This window comes from Sinocyclocheilus rhinocerous, unplaced genomic scaffold (genome assembly GCF_001515625.1).
Source record: "Sinocyclocheilus rhinocerous isolate Xijiao unplaced genomic scaffold, SAMN03320098_v1.1 scaffold50, whole genome shotgun sequence".
Taxonomy (NCBI): Eukaryota; Metazoa; Chordata; class Actinopteri; order Cypriniformes; family Cyprinidae; genus Sinocyclocheilus; species Sinocyclocheilus rhinocerous.
The window spans coordinates 1264963-1280014 of NW_015641057.1; the positions used below are offsets into that span (position 1 = coordinate 1264963).

The 15052-nt window shown below is 39.0% G+C and overlaps 1 protein-coding gene and 1 pseudogene across 1 annotated transcript; both read left to right on the forward strand.

Annotated features, from left to right (window-relative positions):
- Window positions 1–1985, forward strand: part of LOC107754514 (serine/threonine-protein kinase pim-2-like) — a 6307-nt pseudogene extending 4322 nt beyond the window's left edge.
- Window positions 1986–3558: 1573 nt separating this feature from the next.
- Window positions 3559–15034, forward strand: LOC107754477 (probable WRKY transcription factor protein 1). The gene is made up of 10 exons (XM_016570936.1): window positions 3559–3600; window positions 3900–4012; window positions 4490–4586; window positions 6857–6964; window positions 7042–7148; window positions 7253–7367; window positions 8713–8778; window positions 8866–9055; window positions 9900–10060; window positions 12010–15034. Exons 2-10 carry the CDS (start codon window positions 3900–3902, stop codon window positions 15022–15024), a joined length of 3972 nt encoding a protein of 1323 aa, XP_016426422.1. The 5' UTR covers window positions 3559–3600; the 3' UTR covers window positions 15025–15034.
- The last annotated feature ends 18 nt before the right edge of the window (window positions 15035–15052 follow it).

The following is a 15052-nucleotide window of genomic DNA, read 5'->3' on the forward strand; positions in this document are numbered from 1 at the left end:
GGACGTCCAGCCTCAAGATCAGGACAGTCCAGTCAGTCCTTCAGCAGATGAGTCCTTCACATCTGAGACATCTGGACTGTGACGAGATCACGAGGAGCGAGGGTGAGTTTACTGTCATAACCCAAAATATAACACACAACCTCTAAAGGAACGTTTGTTTTAAATCATATAGCTGCAACTGAGGTAATATTCTTTAGTTTTTACATTTTTACACCATTTAGCTTTTTTGCAGTTGACTTCAATCGACTTGAAGTGCGACAACTTAGTTTTAAAAATATACTTATCAATGTATTTCTCAATTAAAATGAATTAAAAGCAGAATTATAATAATTATATGAGAATTAGAAATAATGTTAAAATAGTTTTAGAAAAAGTATGGCGTGCCGTACTGCAGGACACTGCTTTATTAAATAATAATATAACTATAAAATAAAAATAAAACTATAATTATATTGTAATAGAGCTCATTTGCTGGATGTATGTCATCGGTGAGGAGTTGGGGAAGGAGGTTCTGTCTTTGAAGGGACCCGCTGTGAGGACGGCCTTCAGGTGGTTGTGAAATTCACAGCGAAGACAGAAAACGAGCCGTAAGTACACTGTGCTCTCTCTGTCGTCTCTTATTCACTGTTTGCAGTTTATAAGATCTTAGATTAATGTAAAACACAGAGTACAGATATTTCAATAGACAGACTGAGCTAAATCCTTGTTTGAGAAACTGCTTCCATCTGACCATCATAAAGCAATCGTTCTTCTAGCCTGACCATCCCAGTCCAGTTCCTCTAGAGGTGGCTTTGACAGTCAAGGCCAATCAAGGCCCCCGCTGTGGCCACATCATAGAGCTGCTGGACTGCAGGAGCATCCCTACCAGTACATCATGGTCTTAGAGCGGCCCTCGCCCTGCATGGACATCACGGAGAGCTCTTCAGTGAGGCTCTGGTGCTTCATTTCATGCGGCAGGTGATTGACGCTGCAGTCGTTTGCTGTTCCCGGGGGTCTTCCATCGGGACATCAAGATGTCCATCCTCCTGTTCAACACAGAGACCGTGGAGGTCAAACTGATCGATTTCGGTGTTGGGGACCTCCTGAAGAGCTCGGGCAACATCACCTTCATTGGCATGTATTATCTCTCAAACATGTAGTTTGGGACTTTAACTCTAGTGACCAGTTACAGCATGTCTTAATCCAACGAGACACAGCAGGATATTAACAATGCACTAACAACATTGAAAACTGGTAAAGCAAACTTAGACATGTGACAAACTCTTTCCTCCAGGGACAGCAAATTTCTGTCCTCCTGAGTACTTTGAGAAGGGTGAGTACTGCGGGATGCAGGCGACGGTGTAGTCGCTGTGTGTGCTGCTGTTTATCATGATGACCAACCGTTATCCGTACAGCAGCAATATAAAACTGATGGACGCTGATGTCTGGATTGAGCCCGGCCTCTCAGATGGTAAGAACTTCATTACAACAGAGAAGAACAATTGCAATTCTTAATGTTAATCATGCAAAACAGAGAAAACAGCAGCTTTATAAATAATGGCCTTATGGATAATGCAGGAATCTCTCATAGTTTAGAAAGTGTGTGAAGTTGAAGGAAATAATCAGAAATTTCTCTCATTTGTCTGCACAGAACGCTGCCGTGTTATTCCCGGTTGCCTAAAGAGCGACCCGGAGCAGAGGGTTCATCTGGAGGAGATGCTCTCCCATGACTGGTTCAAGGTAAGTCTAACACAAGCTAAAATGATTTGTTTGTTTGTTTATTTATTTTAGTTTTTTTGTTGATTTGATTTGATCAGAATACCTTCTGCAACTGTTATATCAATCCATATACACTGCACATGATGTATTTTTATACCTTATGAAGTATGTTTGTGTAATTTGTATAATTTCTAATTGTGTTTCAGGTCCTGTAGGTCGTGGTGAAGAGGGTCAGTCTTGCGTCTGGAGGACTGAGACAGGTGTCCCCTCCATCTCTCCAGCTTTAGCGTCTTGCGGGGCTGGCAGGCCTTGGTTGTGTCTGGTGCTTTGGCTTGAGGCGGTAGTTTTAGCGTTTTGCAGAACTACTTGCCTAGGGATATGTACATATTGTAAATAGTTAGATTAGTTTTAGTTAGTTAAGTTAGTTCTCCATCTCTCCAGCCTTAGCGTCTTGCGGAACTACTCGCCAATAGGGATGTGAGTTGTACATAGTTTAGTTGTAATTAGTTAAGTTTGTTAAGTACTGCACCATCCAATCATATTATTAATAATGGAGTCACCCAGAGTGTCCCAGAGCTCTCTGTCAAGCCCGCTCCGCAAGTTCCTCTCACTGCCATCCCAGAGGTTCCTGTCTTGGGGTCCGGATCCAGATCCTGTCAGGGCCGCTTCAGAAATCAGTGTGAACGCTGCTGCTCCAGAACCTGCTGAGGTCAGAGTCACAGGCACCACAGAGGTCACTCCACAGGGTACCTTTCCAGAGCTTCTTGTCCCGGCCTGAAGGTGCACCCCCAGAAGAGGTTTCTGACATGATTGACCGGGTCACACTGACGCCCGTCCTGTCCACTACAAAGGTTCCTCTCATGATGGTAAAGAACAGCAAAGTAGTTCCAGTCAAGGCCGTTCCAGTGTTTGCAGTCGTAGCTTCAGCCAGAGCTGGTGTTCAAGGCTGCTTCAGTCCCAGAGCTCCTCTCTCAACCTCCCTGCTCCCAGAGGTTCCTGCTAAAGCTGCTCTGGTCCAAGAGGATTCTGTCACAGCTGCATCAGAGGATACTCCCACTGCTGTGATTCCTCCATAAACACATTACACCTGTGAGCCACATTAAAAAGACTGTGATGTGTGTGTTGCTTTAATAGGAAAACGTGACAATCTGGAAATATTAACCATTATTTCAGTTCTAGAGAGGTTAAGCCTCTCGTTTTAGCAGTTTATCACCTTGAATGTTGTATTAAATTAAAAAAAACTCACCAGGTAAGTAATAACAGGTAAGTAACAACTTTTACTTTTTATTTTACTTACAACATAATTTAATTTACAATTGAATGTTGTTTTTAAAATAACTAGCTGTCCCACAATAAAGATGCGGTCACATTTACTACCATTCAGCAAATTTTCATGGACAAAATCCACTCATTTCAATGAGGAAGCATTTGAAGTTTTGTATGAAACACTTCCTTTTGATCTGCATGGTGTAGCTCAGGTATTTCTAAAATAATATTGTGATATGAGCCATATGGAATATAATTTAAAACACGGCCAATGACAAATTCTCAGAGAGTTTCCCACTTCATCCTCCTTCACTCTAGTCCTGCAGTGTGACAAATAAAGTACAAATATTCAATGTAGTCTCTCGATTAATGTGACGCTACCTGATGTATGTCATCACCACAGGGCACTAGTGAAACTGCACTTTCAGTTCCTTACGACGGTTAACGCAAGAAATCACTGGGCTATTTGATTTTCATAGTAAAGGAGGCCCTTTCTTCCTACCATCAGTTATTCAAACGCACACACACACATGCACAACCACACACTAGCTGACTTTACAGCGGAAGTCTTTGTCTTGGTTGTCTTCCCTCCCATCAGAGGACAACGGCACCTTTGAGTTTGGCAGAAGAGTGAAGGTAGCTTTTGCTTTATTGACTTTTATCGCACAATTGACTCTGTTTTTCTGTTGTTCTACTGTATTAATGATGACTCCGTGCTTAATGTGCATTAATAAATACAGTTCAGTTCCAAATCAATGCATGCTACAGGTTAAACATCAGCACATAATACAGTGCCATGTATATTGTGTCATGCAACTGAATTTGCTTTTAAAATGGCACTTGTTTTGTAACAGAATGAGACTGACATAGAAATCCATTCGTTATCAAACATGGCTTCATGTTTCTGGATGCATTTCTCTCTCACACATGCATAGATGTCTGTTAAACCAGACGATAGCAAGGATGAGGAGGGGACTCATGGGCCGGAGGTCACAGTTGTGGAGACGAACCGCTTTGGCTTCATTCTAGGGAATGGAGAAACTGACAGGTCAGTGCTGATGTCTGTTGATCACGGCTCAGAGTTTGGGTGGAACCTGATTTAAGTGTGTGTGACTGTATTTGTATGCTGTAAGCCCTAGTTGAGCACAGTGTGTGTGATTAAATATATAATCTGTGGTCAAATCATTTTTGTAAGGCGCTTCTAATCCTGTATTACCAGTATTGATAATTCATAACTCATGATTATAAATTACCGTTACCTTCCACACCTCTTACTCTCATTTTCTCCTTCTCAACATCCTGTCATGTTGCCATGGTGATTTCTAGCCTGTCAGAGTGTGGTTTCCTGTTTTCTGTGTGTTTGCCTCTTGTGACACTCATGCTTTGCTCTGGTATGGGGACGCGCTTTAGTGAGAGTGAGTGAGTGAGGAAGCAGGGTAAAGGTGTGTTATTTGTGATGGTGACAGTGAAGTATGCTGCTGGACTGTGTGAGTGTAGTGTTGCTGATTGTGTGTGTTGTTGACAGGGATGGTCCATGTCCTGAGTTAGTGAGACATCGAGAGTCTAAGTGGCTCAGCCTCATGACTCAATGGGAGCAAGTGATGGAGAAAAAGAGCAACAAGGTGTGTCTGTCTTGCTGTTGTATACTTGTGCGTAACATTGTATATAATAAGAAAGGTCAAAGGTCATCTGGCATCTAAGCACTATGATAGAAAATATAAAGACAAAACAAATTCATATTTATCAGTTGGAATGTATAATTCACATGGAAAAGCATTGTCAGGCTAACTCTTAACATTGTGGTGGCAAGATTTGCAATGGCCATGCACTACTTTTCCTCAAAAAAAAAAAAAGTTAAATCAAGTGCACATTGTTTTAGTCGTTCAATGATAAAATTAGAAATTTTGTGCCAAGCTCTTGTGGAAAAGCAAGTACGCTTTAGCATACTTTAAAGAAAAAAAGGTAACACTTTCTATGAAGCCCGTATTTATAACACATTATAAGGGTATTCTTAAGGCATTATAATGAATGCATAATGCATTATAAAAGACCTTATAATATGTTATATCATCTTATGAATAATCATAACAACAATTATAATACATTATAATGCGTACACATTTGTGGTTATAAGTTAAGATTATGATTATTTATAACACAATGAACACCATATAAAATCTATTTTTACATTTATAATGGACTATATATCTTGACATTGTTTATTTAAGATCTGCACAGTATCTTACTAAATCCTGTAAGTGGTTAGGTGTGGAGTGTTATTTGAGTGTTCCCTGTGAGGCTAATATTAATTTTGATGTGAGCTAGTTAATAATTTCAACTGAAAAAAAAAAGCAATGTTTATATGTTAGGTTACATTTTATTTTGATGGTCCCCTTAATCAATCGACTATAAGCAACTTTGCAACTACATGTCAACTAACTCTCATTAGAGTATTAGTAGGCTTAGGTTAAGGTTAGGGTTGGTAGAATGTTGACTTAAAAGCTATAACCACAAATAATTAAATATTATAAAACATTAAAACTGTTCTTATGAATATTCATAAGATGATATAACATATTATAAGGGTTTTTATAATGCATTATGCATTCATTATAATGCCTTAAGAATACCCTTATAATGTATTATAAATATGGGCTTCATAGAAAGTGTTACCGAAAAAAAACTACTACTAATACTACTAATATACTTTTATGCGAACTGAATGTAATGTTTTCAACACTTAATCGCATGTTAAGTGAAATTAAATGAAAATGTATTAAAGTTTAAAATGTATATTAAATGCAAGTAGCTGAACTTTACAGTGCTTTTTAGACCCACTTAAGTAGGGCTTAAGTACATATTTATATCTAATTTCAAAATGTACTGAAAAACATTTATGGTAAAACTAAAATATACTTTAATCTAATTTTTATTGAAACCCGTGAGTCATGTAATTTAAATGTATTTGTAATAACAAATTTATAAAGAAGAAGTTGCATTTCAGTACATTAAATGTATTATCAAAAACCTATGCAGTTAAAATTGTAATCAAGTGCTTTACATGTGTGCTATGTTTGTCAAAACATCAGTAATATCAAGATAAATGTAGGCTACTTCTGTCAAGCATGACAAACATTATTTATAATGTACTTTAAAGTAAAACATTAAGTTTAAATAAAATTTTAGTTAAGAAACTATCATGAAAGTTTAGTTTTTTCAAGTACACGTAAGTGCCCTTTTATTTCATTAATATTATATAATATATCTGCTAGTAGGTTTTTTAAAATAGTAGTAGAAGTACACTGTAACTGCACATTCTATAGAATTAAACAGTTCTTTTTCACAAGGGACAGAGAAGAGAAAGAATAATAACATTCGGATTATTTCTAAGTTGAACAGCTGTAAACTGTAGAGGCCTATTTATGGAACTAGAAATTGATAAATCAATAATCAGTTATTGAATTAGGGATGTGTCAGTTGCCCAGTCATTTCACAAGCTTTTCAGAAGAAAAATAGTCTCCTGGTTGAATTAGATGTGGTGACATACCAAACCATCAAACTAGTTTTGAAAATAAATGTATTCAGCTGATCATTTATGATCTCGGTTGATTCTTTGAGCATTGATTCATCTGATGATTATCATGTGTCATTGTCAGTCGGCCTACATATGATACAGGATGTTGCATGTCAAATACTGCAGGCTGCAAATGAATGCCAAATTCCTCTGTATGTACCTTGACCAAGCATTAAAAAAAGATTTGAGATCATTATATTTAAAGCTATTATAGGTGATTACTAAAAAAAGAAATGTTTTATTCAATATTTTTTACTTTTTTGCTAACGAGTCTTACAATAGCCGACTGCATGGCTCAGCTCACTTCCTTTGTCTCAGGTCAAAGGTCAGTGTCAGAAGGGCATTCCAGCATCTGTCAGGGCAAAGGGCTGGCCATTGCTCTGTGGAGCTAAGGATAGAAAAGAAAAAAATGACAAACTCTACGAAGTAAGTGACTGGTCATATTTGTATCATATTGTTTATACTCTTATATAAGCCCTGTGTTTCCTCTGCGACTCGTCTAGCGTCTAGTTAAAGCTCCAGATCATCAGGGATGGACCGATATCATCAAAAGAGACACAGACAGACAGTTTCCCTTCCATGAGATGTTCCAGTCCAAAGACGGCCATGGGTACTGTACTGCCTTTCCCTTCCCTTGCAATGTGCTCTATAGCATTAGTCATAAAGCTTCCTTTCTCATTGGTGTCTGCTTCTGTGTGGTGTCTGTATGAGCAGTCAGAAGGACTTGCTGGAGGTCCTGAAAGCGTACACTCAGTATCGTCCAGACGAGGGCTACTGTCAGGCGCAGGGTCCAGTGGCTGCTGTCCTTCTGATGAACATGCCTGCTGAGGTATTGCTTCTGTCATGATTATTTACCTGGCTATACAGTAAACGACACAGAGTTATAACAGAATAAATAACCAAATAATATGCAACATTTGATGCATTTATAATGTACACTACCAGCTAGTAAGATTTTTTATGTTTTTAGAAATCTCTTATGCTCACCAAGGCTGCATTTATCTGATCAAAAGCACAATAAAACAGTAATAATCTTTAATATTTTTTACAATTTTAAATAGCTGTTTTCTATTTTAATTTATTTTCAAATGTAATTTATTCCTGTGATCAAAGCTGAATTTTCAGCATCATTACTGCAGTCTTCAGTGTCACATGATCCTTCAGAAATCATTCTAATATGCTGATTTGCTGCTTATTTATTATTAACATTTATTATTATCAATGTTGAAAACAGTGCTGCTTTATATTTTTGTGGAAACAGTTATTCTTTTTTTTTTATAGGATTCTTTGATGAATAAAACTTTAAAAAACAGCATTTATGTACCGTGAAGTAGAAATCTTTTTGTAATTCTAAACATCTTTACTCTCTCTTTTGATCAATTTAATGCATCCTTGGTGAGTAAAAGAATTCATTTATTTTTAAAAATGTTACTGAACCTCATACTTGAATTTTTTACTTGCTTTTTAAAAATAATAATAATAATAGCATGTGGAACAAATTATGCAGTGATAAACAATTTCAAACAGTAATGTACTACCATTTACTGCCACATTATCACTATTTTCTAAAGGGATAGTTCACCTATGTGCGTAAATTTCATATGTCTGTTTTTTTCTCTGTCATTTTATCTGGCCAACATTATAAACCAATAAATTTGACTGAGGACGTCTCAGATATTCAACTGCAGCAAGATCTGCCACTTAACATCATATTGAGCAAAACCCAACACAACGGTAGATCTACAATAGCCTAATATCAGTTCCCAGTATTAAACAAGCTACCAAACAAAGTAGGTAATGTTATAATCATAAACATAATGGACTGATGGAAAAATACATTGGTTTATCATCACTTTTTTTTATTATGACTAATTAATTAATGACTCAGCATTATCTCTATTAAAGAGAAAAGAATCACTTCATCCGATGTTTAAAGTGAATAAAATAGCCTTGACAGCCTATTATATTATAAATTATATTATTTACAATACACAGCGTGGTTTTTAATTATATTTTTAGGAAGGGATAAACCTCAGATGGTCCCTTCAGTGTTTAATTCCATGAGTGGTGTCCAGCTATTATCCCAGAAATTGTATGTGTAGGCTACTGTAGAATTAGTTTGTTTGCTTGCAAGCTTGATGCTTAACATGGCCTAATTGTTTGCTTTGTTTTAGGAGGCGTTCTGGTGTCTGGTGCAGATTAGTGATCTCTACCTCCCTGGATACTACAGCCCTCTGCTGGTAGGGCATCTTTACAGTAACCATAAAACCAACGGTTAAATGTGTGTTAAAAGTTATAAATAGGCTTTTGTTTTTCTTTTTCTTCAGGAAGGTGTTTTATTCGATGCTGCTTTTCTCTCAAGCATTTTTAAAAAACTGTGTCCAGCCGCACACAAACACCTACAGAATCAGGGGGTGGAGCCTCTGATGTTTGCCACTGATTGGCTGATGTGTTTGTACAGCCGTCACCTGCCCTTCGACACTCTGCTCAGAGTCTGGGATCTCTTTTTCTGCTATGGTTTGTTTTCAACTATATATGTGCATGATTTAAAGGTGCACTTAGTAATTGTTGGTTTGACTTTTATCTTAGACGTTATACTGACACCTATTGGCTTGGATGGTGAATCATGCAAAAAATGTTAGATACCAGATGCCATTGTTGCTATATTTTTTCCTATTTATACACTTTATTCTGCAACAAAAAAATGAAGTAAAAGAAGTATTTTCCCTTTCAAAAAAGTCTTTGTTAAAGTGTTATGACATGAATCAAACCAGCCAACCATTTTCATGGAGAAAATGGAGAGGATTTTTACTTCCGGTACTCCTGCTCGATGAATGTGTCTTTACTGTCATTTTTAATTAATTTAATGCATCCTAGCTGAATAAAAGTATTAATTCATTAAAAGAGATAGGGATAGATAGATAGATAGATACAGTATCTCACAGAAGTGAGTACACCCCTCACATTTTTATAAATATTTTATTATATCTTTTCATGTGACAACACTGAAGAAATGACACTTTGCTACAATGTAAAGTAGTGAGTGTACAGCTTGTTTGTCAGTGTAAATTTGCTGTCCCCTCAAAATAACTCAACACACAGCCATTAATGTCTAAACCACTGGCCACAAAAGTGAGTACACCCCTAAAGCCTGGCTCACACTACAGGATTTTTAGCCCGATTTAGCCCCGATTTCCCCCTCCCGAGAATCGGAGCAAAAATCTTGTCAATATTTACAAAAATGTGAGGGTGTACTCACTTCTGTGAGATACTGTAGATAGATAGTGCGCCTTTATTACACCTCTTGCCGTGTTGAGCTGTTGTTGAAGTCCATGCATTGACCACAGCTTGTGTGTTGCAGGTGTGCGGGTTTTGTTTCAGGTCGCTGTGGTGCTGGTGCGCCGTTGTCTGGGAGAAGGGCGGCTGCGAAAGGAGTGTGACGGACAGATGGAAACGCTGGAGAGACTGCGAGGTGTTAAACAGCGTGTCCAACATGAGCAGGCTGATGCTTTTATCCATGAGGTAATATTACTGATTATCTCAGCTCATCTGAATAAAGGCCTGTTCACACCATAATGAATCTTCTGTGCGGAATTTGGTGCGATTTTTGAATTTGAATGTCACATACATTCGCATGCCATCGATGCTACAGATTTTTACTAATCTCTTTTCCATGGCACTGCAAATAAAACTGGCCAACCAATAAGAACTGGTGTTGTGAGAATTGGTTTCTCCCTTGAAATCGTGTCTCCATTAAGACCCCAAGTGTTCGCTTAGACTCAAAGAACGTTTAATGGAAACAAAATCACATTATGATAACTACGTTATGACGACCATCAATATCTGTTTTAGTTAGCTTATGTACTAGCATTGCATGCAGATACCCGGTTAGCCTGATAGCTTAGCCTATACTACACTCATCTGCTTTACACAATAATGACAATATGCACAACAATCTTTAATTACGTGTTCAATGTGTAAATATTTCAGTTATGTTCAATTATTTATTAAATTATTTATTGTTGTTTATCAAGTTAAATTTTTTGTCCAGTTTATTTTATCATGCACTACATAGTAAGAATTTATATACATATTTTAAATTAATGCTGTTCGTGTGTACTTAGTTTAACTATTAGTTGATTGAGACCTGACTTCTTACAACACCGGCTCTCGTCTCTGTACTCATGTATTTGGTGTTGTTTGGTAAACACCATAGTGAATACAAAAATCTGAAAACTGAATATTTGAAAACATTTAAACACTGTTTGACTTCTTTATTGTCCTGTGAACCGTGGTGACCAGTGTACTTCTGTTTTTCTAAAACTGCCACCTACTGTCAGAGAGTGAATATGCATTTACATTTAGACCGTCTGCTGTTTTTACGCATTACAGGGATAGTTCACCAAAAATGAAAATTATCCCTTGATTTACTCACCCTCAAACCATCTTAGGTGTATATGACTTTCTTCTTTCAGACGAATACAATCGGAGTTATATTAAAGAATATCCTGGCTCTTCCAAGCTTTATAATGGCAGTGAATGGGGGTCGAGATTTTGAAGCATGAAAAAGTGCGTCCATCCATCATAAAAAGTGCTACACACGGCTCCGGGGGGTTAATAAAGGCCTTCTGAAGTGAATCCCTTACATCTTCTGCTGGAATGCCACTCTCTCGTGAACACTTGTACGACAGTTAGCAGAAGCTAGAGATTAAAGTTTATAAAGTTTTAAATATGGATATTTTCGCTTTAGAAGGCCTTTATTAACCCCCCGGAGCCATGTGTAGTACTTTTTTTATCATGGATGGACGCACTTTTTCATGCTTCAAAATCTCAACACCCATTCACTGCCATTATGAAGCTTGGAAGAGCCAGGGCATTTTTACTATAATGCCGATTGGATTCGTCTGAAAGAAGAAAGTCATATACACCCAGGATGCTTTGAGGGTGAGTAAAGCATGGGCTAGTTTTCATTTCTGGGTGAACTAACCCCTTAACTATATCATATTATATACCGTATTGGCCCGAATATAAGACGACCGCGTTTTTTCAGATGTATTTCCAAGAAAAAAACATCGTCTTATATTCGGGTCAATACGGTAAATATAAAAGACATGTAAAAGTCATACGGGGGCATATATGCCCCCTTATCTTGAATTTTGGGTAATTCTAAATAATAGTCTAAATCAGGCAGTGAAAGCATGAACTCTAAACGTGGTTGCGCAGTAGTCTATCCTACATCTCATAGTGTGCGTGCACTCTCTTGGTGTGTTATTGTTTGGTTTTTGCGATGTACTCGATAATGGCTTATCGCATATGATTTAAACAACAATTACTATATTATCGTAGACGATATATATCGCACACCTCTAACGTGACTACACCAAAAATTTCATTCCAAACATTTGTATTGGAGTGAACAGGCCTTAAGTCCTGACAGACTTATTTACTCAAAACCACTGTTACATCCTCAGGTATGTTCCGTGTCTCTGTCCTTGGCGGACCTGCAAAAACAAACTGAGAAAGAGCTAGAGAGATGGAAAAAAGAGAGACCAAACTCGACCTTTGACCCGCGAGGGCGATGTCACGGATACCGGATGGTTTGGGAGAGAGCACAGGATAAACCAAAGGAACAGGAAAAGAAGGAGCGACCGAAGGGGAGCCTGACTCTTCCTCTCACGCGCTCACATTCTTCTCTTTCTCCTTTGGTTCTGCGCAAGAAATGGAGGAAGAGGAGCAGTAAGACTGACACGGAGGAGTGGGACGCAGGGGGAAGAAATTTCTCACGAAGCGTGATGGAGGAGAGCGACGATGAGGAGGTGAGGAGGAGGAGTGTGTGCGGTATCATTGGGGAGCAAAGGGCCAAACGGGACAGGCTAGCAGACGAGCTCTGCTCACACAAAGATCACAACACACATCCCAAAATCTCAGTGGTGGTGTCCTCCAGCATTGACTGCGATGTTTTTGAGAAAGAACATACAGAAACCTCTTTGAACCAAGAGAAGGATCATTTAGAAACAACACGAGGTGATGAGAAAGAAAGGACCGCTGGTTGTGTGGTTGAGGAGAGCATACAGACACATCACCATATACAGGACACAAATCAAGATGCACAGAGTACAGAAACGCAAGGACATCAGGATGAACAGAATATAGAAAAAGACAAAAATCAAGATGATCAGAACACAGAAGCACCAACAAATCAAAATGAACAGAATACAGACAAACAGACGTGTCAAGATGAACAGACTGTGGAGACTGAGAGAATTTTAGAGCCATGTGAAGAAAGTACATCACAGGAAGAAGACATACAAACAGAACACTGCAAACAAGAAGAAGAAACAGAAGATAGGTTGCCAAACACCATAATGACTTTAGAAAATGAGGAAAATATCCCAGAGAAAGAGGTACAGATACATGTTGTTCAGGAGGAAGAGAGGTCTCAAACATCTGGTGATCAACATGAAGAACAAGAACATTCAGAAAGGCAGAAAGAAGATTTGTTCATTAACACAGCTATAGAGGAAGATGAGGAGACTCGGCTTATTGGTGAAAACCATACTGATGCAGACAAGGAGGAAGGGATTCAGCAAGAGTTTGATCTTCTCCCTGAGGAGACCACAGAGATATCAGACCCTTCAAACATGTGTGAGGAGAAAGATGATGAGAGACAAGATACAAGCTTAGACGAGAGCGATAGTCCCTCTCATAGTGGTAAAGAGACATTGCAACCACCTGAAATAGTGCTAACATCATTCTCTTTAAAAACTGAACGAGAAATTGAAACTGAGCATCCGGATGGACCAACTGATCCCGAACAGCAATCCCAATCAAGCGACCAAGAGCACAGTGACGTGGATACTACTGTTACTTCCAGAGAGTTGGAGCCTTGTCCAATAGATTCCACTGTGGAAGATGCAGAAGGATCTGGCAACCCAGAGCAGAGTGAAGTGGATTCTGCTGATGACACCAACATCCTTGAACCTCAGGAAGAGGGTGCAGCATCTACACACTCTGTTGGCACATGTGATAAAGAAATCAGTGAAGTAAATAAATCTGAAAACATAGTATGTTGTGAAATCAATACTGACGAATCAAGCAACCTCACAAACAATGTAGAGGATGATACTTGTAGATCTGTCCATGCAGAAAGCATTGAAATGCATGCTGCTCCTGGATCAGAAAACCTTGAATGCAACACAACAGATATTACTGCTGATTCTGGCAAACTAGAAAGCAATAGTCTGGAAATTGCTGCTGGATCTGGCAACCCAGAGAGCAACAGTGTCCCTGTTACAAGTGAATCTGGAAACCCAGAGCAGAGTGACGTGGATGGCAACCTTGAAAACAATGATGTGCATGTTACAACTGAATCTGGCAACCTTGAATGCAACATAACAGATGTTACCACTGAAACTGAAAAAACAGAAAGCGATGGCATGGATGTTGCTGTTGGATCTGACAATTCAAAGAACAATATAATTGGTTCTCCTGTTGAAAACCCACAATGTAACGATGTACAAGTTACAACTGGATCTGGCAACACAGAGAACAATATGGTGGATTCTGCTATTGGATCTGGCAACCCAGATCACAAAGTACATGTCACAACTGAATCTGACAACTCAGAGACCAATAGAGAGCATGTGACCACTGGATCTGACAACCCAGAATGCAATGATGTGCCGTCTACAAGTGAATCTGGCAACCCTGAGAACAATATCGTGGATTCTGCAGTTGGATCTGGCAATCCAGATTACAAAGAAGATCATATCACAACCAGATCTGAAAACTCAGAGACCAGCAAAGAGCATGTAAGCGCTGGATCAGGCAACCCTGAGTGTAAAACCGAGGATTGTGCTGCTGAATCTGGCAACCCTCATAACAATGAATGTGCAATACCAGGAAACAGCCAGGGGTTAGAGTCCCCCTCTTCAATTTCAACTTCAAAATCCCCAAACCCAAATGTCCCACCAGCTCACCTCCGCAGCTCGCGGGTTTCCTATCCCACAATCCTCTCCGAGGACACCTTCAAAGAGCCACAGCAGCAAGAACACACACATTCAGAACAGACAACACCCTCACCGACACAAGACACAGAGGCTCAGCCCAACTCACCAACAAAGTCAGGCCCTCCAAAACGTCTGGGTCTGTTTCGCCGTCTCCGAGGGGAGACCAATAAAACCCCCGTCCCCAAAATCCTCATCCAGGACTTTAGCGAGAAAGAGGAGAGGCTGACGGCAAAAGAAAGGAGGAGGCGGAAGAGAGAGAAAGAGCGAAAAGAAAGAGAAGAGAAAGACAGAAAGAAACGAGAGAAGGAAATGGAAAAGGACAAAGCAAAAGAAAGGAAGAAGCCTCAGACAAGAGGAAAGAGCTTCCAGGTGCTCAGCAGGAAGGGTGCTAATAATGCCGTGACCCCCGGGAACAGTGACTCTCAGACGTCTCACGCCAGGAGAAACTCTGCTCCTTTTTCTGACGGATATTTTTAAATAATCAGAGACTTAATCACATATTTGT

Coding starts and splice junctions, on each gene's coding strand:
- LOC107754477 (XM_016570936.1), top strand. CDS start 3,900: ATGTCTGTTAAACCAGACGATAGCAAGGATGAGGAGGGGACTCATGGG. Junction 6,965..7,041: donor AAAATGACAAACTCTACGAA/GTAAGTGACTGG, acceptor CGACTCGTCTAG/CGTCTAGTTAAAGCTCCAGA. Junction 8,779..8,865: donor GATACTACAGCCCTCTGCTG/GTAGGGCATCTT, acceptor CTTTTTCTTCAG/GAAGGTGTTTTATTCGATGC.